Genomic DNA, 16153 nt, shown 5'->3' on the forward strand with positions numbered 1-16153 from the left:
AATGTGGTAGTGATTGTACAACACTGATTGAACTCTGGAATGGTATGGTGTCTGATAAAATGGTTTGGGGGAAAATGGGTCAAAAGGGAGATCAAATGATAAGGCACTACATGTTAACCAGTTATACCTTCCACAATCGAGTCTACAGTTCTCTCTGTCTGATAGCAAGGCTTTTCACATTCCTAGACTATGGTCAGAGGGGATTCACCTGAGGCTTAATTCATGTAGGAACCCTACATATGAGCTTTGGGCTCTTTCTGTCACCTATATGTAGCCTTCTGCAAACCAGTGTTCACAATTTAAGCTCTACTATAAATGTCATTATTTACAATCCTTGGGTCACACAGACTTCCATATGAACTTAGTTGATGCTTCACTTAGATGGCTGTTTGTTTGAAAACAAGCCTTTATGTCTCTACCTTTTGATGACTGCAGTGAATCAGTGGGAGTACAAATATTTGCCTGAGTATATGCCCAAGGAGTGGACTTATCAAATTGTGATGCTTTTTTGGAATTGAGGGATAGAAAATCTTATGGCATTTTGGACTTGGTGATGGACCTGAACCACAGGGCATTAGAATCTGGCTTAAGCCACTTTCTGCTCCCCATTCCTCCATTTGTATTTGAGTGTGTGCTTCCAGCAGTGGGCTGTAGGTATCTGCTGTAGATACCTACGAATGGGTGGGTCACAATGATACAGAACTGACTAGTTGAGAAAAATATATTATTTATGGAAAGGTGTTACAGCTATTGCTTCAGAATGGGATGCCATTGAACCCTGAAGTGCTGCCCTCAAAGCTTATTGGGAGAAACTTCAGCACTGGCTCCACAAACTGACAAATATTTAATGAGTACCTGCCTGCTGGGAAAGATTACACAGCCCCCAACACAACTGAATAACGAATGAACTTATTAAGGAACATTCTCTTAATTCTGCATTTTATCAATCATTGCTTCTTTTATTAGTCAGATATACCTGTATGGTTGGGAGCATTTATTTTCATATTGTAGGACAAGGGGCAGCATTTAAATGGAGGTGGGGAGGGTTCCTATGGAAAGTCCCTGAACAAAAGCATGTGGAACCCACACTGGATCCCCCCTGTCCCCCCTGATGTCCTAGATCTGAGTGTTTCAATTTAGTGAATATGTTTTTGTTGATTATAGAAAATTTGTGTTTTAATGAAAGTTAAAATCAACATAAATAATCTAACAGCCCCCCTCCCCCAAAATCATCCCTGCCTCTGCTCTTATAAAAACTAGCACTCACTTGAGATGTCCTAGACCTGCATCCACCTTTAGTTGTGGCACCTATGTGATCTTGCACTAGCTATGTGACCTTGAGCAGATCCCTTTAGTCCCAATAAGCCAACAAGAAAAGAGATCAGCCCATTGCTCTTTAGTTGATTCTGGCTCATGGTGTTCCATAGAACACCTTTCTTCCGTGGTGTCATCTGGATAGATTCCAACCACTAACCTTTAGCCACATGGGGATCCTCCGGAGTTTTCTTATCTGTCAAGAAATTGGACCACTTTCCCCTAGGGTGCCTTCAAGCTTTCAGCAGCTCTACATTGGTCAGTCCCTTGACTCCCTTTGTGAAAATAGGAAGACGGAGAGACTAATGGTGCTTTTTGGTCTGATTTTCTCTCCTCTCACAGGAGCAGCTTCAGCTGCAGGTCTCCTTTACCTGCCCACATGGCCAGCTGCTGTTTCCGGCTGTGTGCTTGCCATCTTCACGGCATCCCTATGGCCTCAAGCACTCGGACGTCTTATTAGCTCTGGGTCAAGCCCTGGGAAAACCATGACTGTTGCCATGGCATTTTATCTTCTAGAAATATTTTTCTGTGCATGGTGCACAGCTTTTAAGTTTGTCCCAGGAGGTGTCTATGCTAGAGAAAGATCTGATGTGCTTTTGGGTAAGTACATTCGAAGGGTCGGAATGCAAGCCATGGCTCACGAATAGACCTGCCTATGGGAAATAAAAGGAGACTTCATCACACAGTGGTGAAAACATGGTGAGCCTGCTGACAGGAACGTTGGCGGTTTGATTCCCCCGGCTACGTGGAGGGAAGAAGATGTAGCAGTCTGTTTCCATAGTGATGACAGCCTGGGGAAGTGGATGAGGCAGCTTTCCTCTGTCCTCCAGGGTTGGCATGACTGGGAACTGACTTGATGGCAGCGGGTTTGGTTTGGTGGAGATAGATAGTATGGTCTTGCCTTTCTTTGGGAAATAGATTTTCTAGATCAGTGGGTCTCAACCTTCCTAATGCCGTGACCCTTTAATACAGGTCTTCATGTTGTGGTGACCCCCAACCATAAAATTATTTTTGGTGCTACTTCATAACTGTAATTTTGTTACTGTTATGAATCGTAATGTAAATATCTGATATGCAGGATGTATTTTCATTGTTACAAATTGAACATAATTAAAACATCGTGATTAATCACAAAAATAAGTAATTATATATTGTGAAATATTTATATGTTTTCTGATGGTCTTAGGCGACTCCTGTGAAAGGGTCGTTTGACCCCCAAAGGGGTCGCAACCCACAGGTTGAGAACCGCTGCCCTAGACACGATTCCTTCTAATAGCCAAGCACCATCTACTTTCTATCATTTACTCTGTAAAAATTAAGTGAGCACTTCACTATTTGCCAGCCATATTGCCAGGGGCTAGAGATCTTTGGAACTTTAGTGGGAGAAACACCCTTCATAAAATGAGACAGAAACATGTAAAAGTCCAATGGGATGAGTCTTGTAAAGGAGATGTGAAGAACACTATTTCTATTCCTTTGCATGTCCCACGGAGTACTTGCTATATAACCAACTGCTCTGTCCATTTCCTCATACACTTTAATATCTCCCGTGGAGAGGACTATTAGGAGAAGCTGCATGAAGTAAACACCTTGTGAGGATTTTGTGTCTCTGATCCTTGCTGGCCCCTATCTCGTCAGAGAGGGCACCGCTGTGTCTCCTCTAGGCTAGCCTTAGCTCTGCCAACTTCGTGCGTCTTCTGGTTTCTTCCAGGTGTGTCTGCTCTGTCCGCTCTCGGCCTGTCCCATGCCCTGCTTTTCTCTCTCCAGCTTGCATAGGGGCAGCCCTGTGGAGAAAGCGAATGAACGTAAGAGCCCACGAGCGGTCCATTGGGTGCATGTGTGGGTTGCTCCTGATTGTTAGCAGGGGTGCTTTCTTTGGGTTCCTTCTCTGTCTAGGGGCGTGCTGAGACTGCTTTCTCAGAGCCTGGAACGGCTGAGAGTTTTTAAAGAAGGATCATCAAGCCAGTGACAAGGCCACAGAGAAAGCTTGTGAACCCTGGTAACGTGCAGAGTGGCTTTTAATACAACCAAGTCACAAGGTTTCTACCTGATGTTAGAACTCAATTATGAATTTATTTTCCAACTTTCTATTGTTTTATGGAAATGTCTTCATAACTTTCTTCTTTTTTTTTTTTTGCTGCTTAAACCATTCCTTGGCACTTCCTGATTTACATATTGCTCAGTTACACGTCTGTTTCCAGTCTTAGTATGGAGGGTTTAAGAAGCGATAGAAACCTTAATTGTCGGCAGCATTGTAACACATCCTAACTTAGCTCAGCTTCATTGGACAGCCTGACTGGCACAGTGTGACTTTTGGCATGCTTTTCTGAGAGGACCCCATGCCCAGAGTCCCTGTATCCCTGATCAGAAATTGCGGTGACCAGATGTCCCGCTTTTGGTGGGACAGTCCTGATTTTAAACAATTTTTCCCGTGTCCCGCGGTGTTTTTAAAAAGTCCCAATTTTTGGAAAGAATGCCCGACAAGCTAGGGTCTACGGTTTTCGGCTGCCATGTGGCTATTTCGCCAGGATATGAGTTGTATCACTGGTGTCCCGCTTTTGTCCCGCTTTAATGTTAAAACTGGTCACCTTATAACGGAGAATCTCCGCAGCCTCTGTTTTGTGCTCGTCCACATGGCGGTGTGATGTGGTCTCTTCAGCGGAGAGGACTGAGTCCCTACACCCACTCAGAAGGCTTCCTTCTCGTGTGTTCTGACCTCCCCTTCCCAGCCAACAACCTCATGCCCAGCGAGTTATGCTGCTAGCAACCTCACAACTGGGAAACACGCAGGAAATTAAAAGAGCTTCACGATTAGGAACAGGCTGAGGTCGTCTCACTCAGCACGCGATTCTGAGAAGTCCAGCAGATCCTGGCCCTAGTGATTAAACTTACTATGACAGTAGTTTACTGAAGAAGGTCGTGAGCTACCGTGAACTTGATGGTTAAATGTCAGGCTATGTCCATTTAAATGACATCTCAGCTCCTAGAATATACTATTGGGAAGACTGGGGAATGGGAACGTACCCTGTTCTTTGTTTCTCTTTTAATAGGGGCAATGATGCTAATCATTGGGCTTGATATGCGACTTGGGCCTCAGAAAAGTCTTGCAGTTCTCCTTCAAACAAAACAGAGTTCCAAAATGCTTTTCAGACAGAGTGAAAAACACATGACACTTCGTAAGTATAGTTCTTTGCTTTTTATAAACAAGCAAACAAGCATTTTCTTATATAGCTCGTCAAACACAGAGGACATTAGTTTGCAGAGAGAACCTCGTAGACCCTTCAATGAACTTTCGTAATGTTCTGCATCTTACCAATTGCTGTTAAATAGCTCCCCCCACACGCCCCCACGCCGACCTTTTTGTTGTTGTTCTTGTTCTCATAGAAGTACTTTAAATTCTTCTGTATTCATTTTTAGGAGCTGTGTGACGGTGGTTACACATTGGGCTGCTAACCTCAAGGTCAGCAGTTCTAAACCACCAGCTCCTCCACATGAGAAAGATGAGGCTTTTCGCCCCCTAAAAAGTTACAGTCTCTGAAACACGCAGGAGCGGTTGTACCCTGTCTTGTAGGGTCTCTGAGTCGGAATCAGCTCATTGGCAGTGAGTTTGATTTTGGTTTTGGGATTCAAGTTTGCCTCCCTTGTAGTGTGGACCAGATCATTCAACTGATAGAATTTCCAAAGTGCTTTGCTCTAATAGTTCAGAGAATTTTTTTTCATTCCTAGCTATCATTTTTTGGGGGAGATTAAATGGATTCATGTTTGGAATTTGAGTAAACCCAATCCTGTAATTAGTTTAGTATTCAGTAGCTGACTCATTCCTGCTAGACTGGATTAAATGAAAATATTTATTGAATGCCTATAGGGTGCAGATATTGTTTTAGGTAGCTGTTATGTGGTATATAAAGATGAGTTAAAAAATATTTCTCACCCTCAAGGAGATGATATTTTCCTAAAGGAAGTACACGATTTCTTGTAATGAAATCAGAAATAGTTAAAAAGCTAAGTAAAGTTTTAGTGTACATATTTCTAGAAGAAATGTTATAAAATGATACCATTACATAAAAATTTCTATACATGTTTCATCATAAGTTGTAAACATTATAAGGGAACCTCATGAAGTTTGTGGGAAAATTCATGGCCAATCTGCTGTTTGTCTTGCCCTTTGAATTTTAATTATTGTATCTTTATTCTTGGAAGTCTATTTGATGCTTTACAAGCATTTCTAATCATTCATTACAGTTTCATGCTCCTCGGTTCCTTCTTTTTTTTTTTTAAACATGTCAACACTTCTTTTACATCCTGTTTCAGGAAGTTCCTGTATTTTGAAATCTTTGTGATTTGATTCTACAGGGTTTCTCCCACCTTCTTGCGCAGAGAGATTTGCCAACAGGTCTCTGTGATCAAGACCCTGACTTGAAGTGCAATGTATATTGGAATATTTTTGTGAAGATTATTTGAGGCCTGGATTTAAATTGTGGGTTATGTTATGCATGTTACACATGAAAACGAACCCATTAATTAAATATTTCCCCTTTGCATAAAATTCTTGGTTCATAAATTCAGTGCAATCATAAAATGATTTTTATAAATCAGTAAACTTGGCTTCATGAAACTCAGTTTCTCTTAGACAATTATTTCTTGGTCTTGTTTAGTCTTGTGGCTGCTTGTTGGTATGGGCTTGCTGGGATTAGGACTACGGCACACAGCCTATCAGAGAAAATTGGTCAAAGAGGTAAGTAATTTAAAATTTTAAAATAGAGTTTTATATGCTATCTATTTATCTGCATACATTTATACTTTGAACTATAGATGAAGGGAACTCTTACAGGGGTTGCTTTTTCAGGTTCTGGTTGCTTCTGTATAGGTGGACTGTAGCATTTTTCTTTTCTCGTCCTTCTCCTACTGTTGACTATATATGTGGGTATTTATTATCTTTTTCTCTTCCAACATTGCCTGCAAGGTTGTGCATCATATTGGCTCCAATCAAAATTTTGAAGTGTTTTATCGTGAGTTAGGTTTGGGCTGAAATAAAACTTGAAGCTTAACTGGGAATTTTAATATTCTCTACTATCTGGCAGATCTTTCATATAAAGTAAAAATGTGTAACGAGGGCAGAGATTATGCTTCTCTCGTGCATCGTTGTCTTCGAGCACCTCACAGAATGTTGGCATCTATTCAGTTCTCCGGAACCATTTGTCTAAAATTAAGTAATGTATTAAATGGTCGCTTTCTTTTGCTCTTTAATGCAAGGGGAAGCCAGCCCCTAGCACATCATTACGGGTCCAGTAGGAGCAATGGTGCAGCGATAATAAGTAAAGATTATAGTAAAGTCATAAAGAGCATGAGAGATAGAGGAGAACTATTGAAATAATGGAGTCAGACACAATTCATGGTAGCAAGGCTCACCTCAGCCCTGCTTGGTGGTCCACGTGGAGAGAGAGGGGAAGGGAAGGAGGGCAAGGGAACAAGGGAGCGAGGATGGGAGAGGAGAGGAGGAGCCGAGCAAGAGCCGGGGAGAGAGAGCTCTCTATTGCTAACCCAGGTCTATATACATTTGGGGGCGTGCAAGCCCACTAATTACAGGTAAAGACATACATCACAGGAAGGGGTTACATTATAGGTTATATAGCAATGTGAGGGGGTGGTCTAGGGACATACACGCAATAGGAAGAGGAGGGATTGGGGGTATATAGGTGACAAGATGGGCAGACCCCAGATTTAGGATGGCAGCTTAACTTTGACCTGTTCTCTGGGTCTCCATAGGAACCATTATCAGTAGGGTGTAAACCCTACCTATAGGAACCAAAAAGATGACTGCAGGCCTGCCCATTATCCTTAACAGCAGGGAGTGGGCCCACTTCAGTCTGGTAACTGATCGTCCTCAGGGAGGATGCCTGCAAGCATCTGACCTCCCCCCTCACACTTTAATTGCTGCCTGCTATTATTGTAGCTATAATAATTATAACTATAGAACTATACACACACACACATATATACACACACACACACACCTATACATACATACATACATACATACATACATACCTGGTGGCGTAGTGGTTACTTGTTGAGTTACAAACTGCCAGGTGAGCAGTTAGAATCCACCGTGGCTCTACTGGGATAAAGAAGAGGCTTTCTACTCACATAAAGAATTGCAGTCTGGGAAACTCGCGGGGGAAGTTCTGTCTATAGAGTTTCTATAAGTCAGAATTGAATTGATGACAGTGACTATGGTTTATTATTATATAAAATCCATCAGGAAGGATGCCTAAGGTCAGCAAGGGTTGTTTTTCAAAGGGAGTTATTTGAATTGAGTTTAATATGTGCTCTTTCTTGCATTCATTGATAAATGTTTATGGAATACCTCTTATATGACTGGTACCAGGGATACAGAATTACACAAATTAGACAAGATACTTGGCTTCAAAGGGTTCACATCCCAGGAGGAAAGAAATAATTTCACAAATCAAAGTCTGCCATGTTTGATTGGGCTGCTACGAAGGAAATTGGGTGATTGAGCATCAGGATGGCTGGAGAAGGCTATTGTGAGGAGAGGACTTTTGATCTGAGACCTAGAGGTTGAGAATAAGCCATGTATGCAGAGAACTGGTGTTAAAAGCATTCAGATAGAGGAAACATGGGGAAAACACTGAATTGGGAACAAGCTTGACATGTTTAAACATGAGCATGTGGCTGGCCAGTGTGGCTGAAGCTTTCTGAGGAAATAGAGTAGTGAAAGATGACATTGGCTAGGCTGGTGAGGGCCACCTCACCTAAGGTTTTGTAGCTCACAGGCCGTACCTGCAACGGAATCCATAGGAATGTCTTAAACAGGAAAGTGAAGAAACCCGTGACGTATCACTTAGATGGCTTTGGGATGAATGGATTGTCGGGGGACACAGAAGTGGAAGCAGAGAGCTATGTCCTGGGGCTTTCTCAGTTGTCCCAGAGAGGGATGATGGTGGAGATGGGAGAAGTTGACAGATTTAGAATATATTTTGAAAGCAAAGCTGATTGGGCTTAATTGAATTACTGAGAATGAGACTAATAATAGGTTTTCAATCATTCAACTAACAGTTAATCACAGAAATGTAGTTTTGTTAAAAAAAAAAAGGTGGGGGGAATAGCTTGATGAAGATGATCATGCCTCTTGAAACATCTGTGGATGGTTTCACGCATTTTTTATGACATATTTGCCCAAAAGAATAAATCTTCTTGGTAAAAATGAAATGTCCAGTCCACTGCTGGTAGAGCAAGTACATCGAGCTATTTATATAAAGTAGTTGACCTCCTAGGCAATGTATTAATCTGGGTAGACTAGAGAAACAAATTCATGGGCACATGTGTATAAGAAAGAGGCTTATATACAAGAGTAATTGAATATTGAGAAAACATCCCAGCCCAGTCCAGATCAGGTCCATAAGTCCAGTATTAGCCCTTATTTCTGATACCAATCTATCAAGTCCTCTTCAGGCTCCTGAAATACTTGCAGTGAGGCTGAATGCAGGAAGATCACAGGCCAGTGGGTGCAAAGTCAGTGGCGGTAGAAGCATCTCAGCACTAGCAGGGGTCTCCATGTGGCTTCTCCAGTTCCCAGGGTTGCATCAGGGTAGTTCCATGTGCCTTCTTCTCAGGGATGTCTCTCAGGGAGTGAGGAGAGAGAGACTCTCCTGCCTCCAAGGAGGAAATCCAGGAGTTCCCAGAGTTCTCAGGAGAAGGCCATGCCCACACAGAGGCCTCATTGGTCATATCTTGATTGACAGGCCGGACTCTACCCCTTCACTCATAATCCTCTCAAATTGACACCAGATTATGTAACTACCACAATATTGCTACTTATACTTCTCCTTACCTACGTTTATAGGGTCCAGTTTGAGTTGTTTCTTCATTTGATGCTTTTGTTCTTATTCAGCCATGCCTTCCAAAATCCCTGCTGTAGGTCAGTGTATATTTGTTTGAGACGGACGGTTAGGACCAGGCAGTGCACTCTCAGACCAAGCTCACGAATCTCAAAGAAGAGCTGTGCTCCTCACATTTCCCTTTCTGTCAGTGGACTCTGACCCATGGTGACCTTATGCACAACAAAACAACACTCTATTGAGCCCTGCAGCATGCTCGCCGTGCTGCACGCCACCATTGTGGCTCTGTGTCAGTCCTTTTCACTGACCTTCTTCCTTGCCGTGGTTGGCCCGCTCCTTCATCACATGTGATGTCCTTCTCCAGCATTGGATCCTTGTGGTGATGCATAAGGTGTTCATTGGGTCACTGGACCCTTCTTCCTAGTCGGCCTTAGTCTGCACGCTTAGCTTAGCCCTGTGCATCTTGTGCGATGCTGCTAGTATATGAGATACCAGTGGGGTCGCTTTCAGTCTCACAGCAACACACTAACCACCACGGTGTGACAGACTGACAGATGGGAGGTAGCAGTATAATAGGGATAGAAGATTATATGGGAATCAGTAGATCACTAAACAAATATGTTACAGCTTCCTGTGTATCCCTTGGTGATCTCATTTTCCTCTATGAACGTAACCACTGTCTAAATGCGACATTTATCATTTTCATGCATTCCTTTAGATCGCTGTTACATCCCTATGTCATAGTGGTTTTTATCCTTTCTGTTTTTAAACTTCAAGTGATATTATGTGACTGATGTTGTTTTAAGTTAAAGTTGCTTTTGTGAGGTTCAGCCATGGAACCCCAATGCATTTCTTTTCATTGCCAGGAAGCATTCCAAGATGCACATTTGACATTGTTTACATAAGCATGCTTCCTGTTTTATTATAGACAAATCATTTCTAATTTTTGCTGGTATTATAACCAGTTTGCTTATATATCATTATAATATATTATAATATATAAGCAATTTGCTTATAAATAATCACTTCTCAAATATCCCTCCTTACATTCAAGCTTAATCTAGATGCTTAAGGAGGGTTTACTATGAGAATTCTGTACAGGGAATGTCTTCTTATTTTTATGAATTAAAAGGGGGCACATGTTTAGGGTCACCATTCATGTGTACCTTTGACCTTAATAATAAAAGCGCAACACCAAGATTGGAGGAAGACCCATTAACAACCTATGATATAGACATGGCACAACCTTGTTTGCTGTAAAATGAAGAGCATTTGAAATGGACTTAATGAGCTTGAAGACGACTTAATGATGAACATCGCAGACTAGCCTTCAATATAAATCACACTGCAACATAAAGACCACAACAACCTCACAACTATACTAATAAGCAATAGTATGAACAACGGAGAACATATTGAACTTGTCAAGGATTTCATGTTATTTGGATCCATAATCAATGCCCATGGAAACAGCAGTAAAGAAATCAAGTGACGTATTTCATTGGGTAAATCCACGCAAAACACCTCTTTAAAGCATTAAAGAGCAAAGATGTTACTTCAAGGACTAAGGTGCGCCTGGCCCAAGTCATTGTATGTACAGTGGCCTCCACGCCCATGAAAGCGGGACAATGAAAATGGAAGCCCACAGAAGAATCGATGTCTTTGAATTGTGATGTGGGTGAAGAATGTGGATTCTTCTTCCAGAAGAATGAACAAGTCTGTCATGGAAGAAGTACAGCCTTAGAGATGTTCCTTAGAGCAGAAGCTGGTGAGACTTTGTCTTGGGCACTTTGGAAGTGTTCTCAGGAAAGACGTCCCTAGAGAAGATCATGCTTGGTGGAGGATCCTCACAAAAGAGGGGCCTCCTCAATGAAAGTAATTGACCGAGGTCTGCATCCGCGGACTCAAGCAGTCCTGGTGGTGAGGATGGTGCAGGACTGGACGGTGTGTTCGTTCTGTTGTACAGAGAGTCGCTGGGTTGGAAGTGAGTTGGTGACACCCAACAATGCCAACAGAATGTGGGAGGGTCTTCCTTTGCTGAAACATGGTGCAGAGGTTATTTGGGAGTATGTAGAGTCAGGTGGCGGAAATGGGTCGCTGAAACTGCCACTGTTCATAGCCATCATAAATCACCATTAAAACAATTCTCCAGGCTCCAGCCAGAGAGGTCTCTGTCGCCATCTGGCCTTTCCGGTTTGGCTACAACAATGAAGGATGGTCTAATCTAGAACGATCAGCTCAACTGCTCAATCACACAGGTAAGTCAATCACACAGGTGAGAAACTACCATTTCGCTTTGATTTTGATTAAGGCCATAAGCCATCGGAGGAGGACTTGCTGGGTCATAAAGTACCACCTTCACAAAGCGTTACTTTGATTGACTAAAGCTTCTGTGACCACATGGGTCCTGTCTGAAAGAAATCCAGTTGGTTCTGAATACAGCATCCTACTGAGTAGCTTCAGGGGGTTCTTCTCATGCCTTGTAATTAGAGACATCCCTGCTGGTGGCTCCTGTCATTTCACGACCTTCTATTAGGGATCTGGAAGACTGTTGGATGAAAGGGCAGAAGGAGGCAGATTGATAATCATTTTCTAGCCGTTTTCTTTCAAGAGTTTGAGGGTTAGTTTGAGGTTACTGTATATACTCCAGCATAAGCCAAGTTTTTCAGCACATTTTTAATGCAGCTTTTGTGGTAAAATTAGGTGGATATTTGGGTTGGCTTATACTCGAGTATATAGGGTATTTGATTCTTTTTTTTTCCTCCCCACCCCTTCCCACCACCCATCCCCAAGGTTATATGATTTTGTGTCCTGGCTTGCTCATCTTCAATGAAACATCATTTAAAATGTATAAGCATTTGGATCTTAGATCACCTATATGTGGAGGGAAATAAATGGGGTAACTCTTCTGGTTATTCCTACTGATCAGCAAGCATGTTCCCTGAGCAACTTTAGACTCTGTGTGATTACTATGTTAATACACAGTTTCTCTGGCCCTTAGTCCTCATTTGGTTCTGGTGACATATCTGGCCAGGGTCTGAAAAACGAATCAACTTCTGTGTCACTAGCAGCGGAAAAGGTGGTGCCAACGGTGAAGTGCTAAGGACTAGCTGGAAGCTTGATGGTTGGGCCCATTTAGAGGTGTCTCTGGAGACAGTCCTGGCGATTTGCTTCAGAAAGGTCATAGCCCTAAGAACCCTTATGAAGCCGTTCCACTTTGCTTGGAAAATACATGGAGCTTTCATGAGTTGGAATGAACTCATAGGCATCTAATGACAAGAACATCACCCTAGAATAAAATGTTATATGCATTCTTGTATTATTTCTGAATATAAATTAGTTTTTTAAGAAAGGCACTATAATTATTTAAAGTTTTGACTATTTAAGAAAGATATTCAGAGTATTTGAAACTGTAGATTATTTATGCTTTTATCCCTTCCTGCCCTTCTTGGAGGTATTTTATGTTTTAGTCACCCTCTAAACATGGGGAAAATCCTTGCTAGATCAGTTTTGAGCTATTCCACTTTAGTGACTCCTTAGGAAAGACTTTACTTTCAATGTAGGAGTAAAAGGGAAAGGGTTAAGTGTCAAGAATAAAGTTTTACTAGTTGTTTTTTGCATTGTGCATTTAATCATTATGTTCATTTCACCCACCCACTACCAGGTGCAGATTTTATAACAATTTTAGAAAGTGATGCTTCGAAGCCCTACATGGGGAACAACGATTTAACCATGTGGCTTGGGGAGAAGTTGGGTTTCTATACTGATTTTGGTCCAAGCACAAGGGATCACACTTGGGGGTGAGTATGTTTTGGGAATTAATCCTGAACTTAGCTCTGAAACTCATTAAGTGGCAAAGGCTTGAGGTGAGATCACCAAGACCTTGTTCTATGGCATTTAGTGATGTTTCTTAGGAGATTGAAGTACTTAGGAATAAATATTAATGAAACCTTCACACAGAGCTGATAGTCCAGAATCCCTCTCCACTGATGGTCTTGAAAAAAATACATATATATATATTTAATATAATTCTTACCAGAGTCGGGCTGGCTCATTCGGCACCTTTCCCTCTGTACCCTTAGAATGCCACTTAAATGTATCTAGAACATCACTGAGTACAGCAGCACAGCAGTGGCTCAAGGCTATAGGTGTCAGACAGTCACTGGAGAATTCTGAAAAATTACTGATTCTTGAGTCAGAGGCCAGGTCTACTAAGTCAGAGACTCTGCAAAGAGTTGGAAGGTTGAGTCTGGAAAGAATGATAAAGTCTTGCATCTTAAATGATAACAGGAAGGTGCAGGCAGAGAGAGAGGGGGTTAGGTTCCCAGGGCTGTCCTTATGAGAATACCTCACCCACAAGGAGGTACTATCAGGCTGTCATCTGACTGACAGGGTAGATTCCACCCCTACACTTCTATATCTTCAAGTTGATATGAAATAATGTGACTACCACATATACTTTCAGCAACTTATATAAACTCACTGCCACAGAGTCGATGCCAACTCATAGCGACCCTCTAGGGCAGGGTAGAACTGGCCCTGTGGGTGTCTGAGACTGGCACTCTGCTCGAGTAGAAAGCCCCGTCTCTCTCCTCTAGAGCGGCTGGTCGTTTCCAGCTGCTGACCTCGCAGTTTGTTAGCAGCTCAGCAGGTAACCACCACGCCAGCAGGGCTCCCTAGGCAAGTGTAACAGTCTTCAGAGTTAATGATGAGACATTGAAGAGTAGAAGGAAAGCTTTCCTCTGAAAGTCAACTGCAGTGGATTACTGTCTGCCTCAAGAAAGAAGTGGTGTGTGTGTAACTGCATTTTGCGCCTGTAATGGCGTGGCAAAGCCAAGGGTGTTTGCTAGTGCATACTGGTAAGTCCATGGTTCCAGCCACTACAGTGAACCCTTGTTTATCGCGGTTAATCAGTTCTAGACCCTACCGTGATAAATGAAATTCTGCGAAGTAGGATTCCTTATTTGTAAATCAAATATTTTCGTAGTTAGAGCATAGAGGACATGAAAAAACACCCTTTAGTCACCATTACACTCGTATTACCCAATTTATTAAACGAAAAAGGGAAAATACAGTAAAACATTTTGGACATTACAATTATCATTTATTATTTATTATATTATTTATGGCATCAAGCGTGTACAGTATGAGCCAATCAGTGGCAGTAATGACAGAGCATGCGCTGTTACGCAGAAACCGCGATAGAGTGAAGCAGCGGAAGTCGAAGTGCGAAATGGCGAGGGTTCACTGTATTTGGACTTGAGCTCTTTGTTGCTTTTTCATAGATTAGTAGGTTTTGTGGGTTATTGAGGTGGTTGGACCACCCAGTGGTTTCAGTACATTAATGATGTTGTGAACTGCCGCCACCATCTAACTTCAGAACATTTACCTCACCCCAGAAAGAAACCAGCTCCCTCCTGTCACTCCCACCCCTGTCACCACCCCCTCACAGCCACTAATGTCCCATCGGCAGCAATCGACCTCTTGTGGATGGTTCATCTCCATGGAACCACGTATTTGTGATTTGTGTCTGGTTTCTTTGGCTCAAACCAAGTCAAACTGGCCGCCATCAAGTCAATGCCGGCTCATAATGATCCTGTGGTCAGAAGGGAACGTGGTACCTCTGAGGCTGTGCGTCTTTAGGGAAACAGACAGCTTCCTCTTTCTCCTGTGGACCGAGAGGTGGTTTCAAACCGCTGGTCCTTGGTTAGCAGCTCAGCAAGTAACCTGCTATACCGCTAGGGTTCCCTTTTTTTCACAAAGCATACTAGGTTAAAAATCCATCCATGTTGCAGCATGTGTCAATGCTGCATTTCTTTTTATGGATGAGTCCATTGTATCAGTTGATAGATGTTGGCTGGTAAGAATAATGGTGCCATGAATATCTGTCTATAAGTTTTTGTGTGGACACAAGTTGTTAGTTCTTTTAACTGTATCCCTAAGGAGGCCTGGTAGCATAGTGGTTACAGATTGAGCTCATACTCACAAGGTCGGCAGTTCGAAAGCACCAGCTCCTCCCTGGGAGAAAGAGGAGGCTTCCTACTGCCTTAAAGTATCCCAGTCTCAGAAACCGCCTGTTCTACTCTGTCCCATCAGTTCACCATGAATTAGAATTGGTAGTGAGTTGAGTTTAATTTTGCAAGTTGCTGCTTTGTATCTTCCCTGGCAAGGTTATATAGTCTCACCTATTTTGATTAATGTTAGAGTGTGGTTCTGCAAATATCTAAGGAACCATGCAAATAATATGCTTTGCATGTTATTACTCGTGCTGCTCATTAGCTCTGGTAATGGAGTGAGTTACTGCGTTAGGCTGAGTTGTTTAAACAAACAAGACCCGGGACACTCATATCTGTATGAGGAAGCACTTTGTGTCAAGAAGTAATTTCACGTCAAGAAGGCATCCCCGCCCGGGATAATTAAGTCCGTTGGTCTGATGCTTGCCGGGGCCTCTCCAGACTCATGTAGCTGCAGGCCAGTAATGCCGAGAAGTGGAGGTGGAGCAGGATACAGCAAGATCACAGGCCTGTGCTGCAGAGGCAATGGAAACGTGGCAGGGTGCAGGCTGCTCTTAGGTTCAGGTGGTCCAGTGGAGCCGCCCTTGGAGGCAGGCACAGAGTCCCAGCAAGCAGGAAGGCAAAGGGGCAGAAAGAGAGGTTCCCAGTTTCTCTCTTATGAAAAAGCCACACCCCCAAGGAGGTGTCACCATCAACCTGACTGACAGGTTGGACTCCACCCCTCCACGAGTACAGGTTGACAAAATCTAACCATCACGCTAACTCATCATAAGGTCGGTTGTATGAACCCACCAGCTGCTCTTCGAAAGACAGATGAGGCTGTTGCAGCTCCCATGAAGACACACAGCCTTGGAAATAAGGGCAGTTCTGCTTTGGCCTGTAGTGACTGCGGGGTTGGGATGACTCAAGGCCAAGGGTTCTGTGCGGCTCAGTTAGTGTGGGTGTGCTGCTGTTTGCGTCTGT

The 16153-nt window shown here is 42.8% G+C and overlaps 1 protein-coding gene across 1 annotated transcript in view; it reads left to right on the top strand.

The window, feature by feature from the left end:
- CWH43 (cell wall biogenesis 43 C-terminal homolog) overlaps nt 1-16153 on the top strand; it is a 73904-nt gene that overhangs the window by 30874 nt on the left and 26877 nt on the right. Inside the window, exons 7-11 of the mRNA XM_013005571.2 lie at nt 1657-1914; nt 4365-4490; nt 5970-6049; nt 11329-11434; nt 12841-12976. Coding sequence (XP_012861025.1) covers nt 1657-1914; nt 4365-4490; nt 5970-6049; nt 11329-11434; nt 12841-12976 — 706 coding nt within the window. The remainder of the gene's footprint in view (nt 1-1656; nt 1915-4364; nt 4491-5969; nt 6050-11328; nt 11435-12840; nt 12977-16153) is intronic.

Source organism: Echinops telfairi, unplaced genomic scaffold, assembly GCF_000313985.2.
Source record: "Echinops telfairi isolate 266 unplaced genomic scaffold, ASM31398v2 ScPeMD7_7468;HRSCAF=8506_0, whole genome shotgun sequence".
NCBI classification, from domain to species: Eukaryota; Metazoa; Chordata; class Mammalia; order Afrosoricida; family Tenrecidae; genus Echinops; species Echinops telfairi.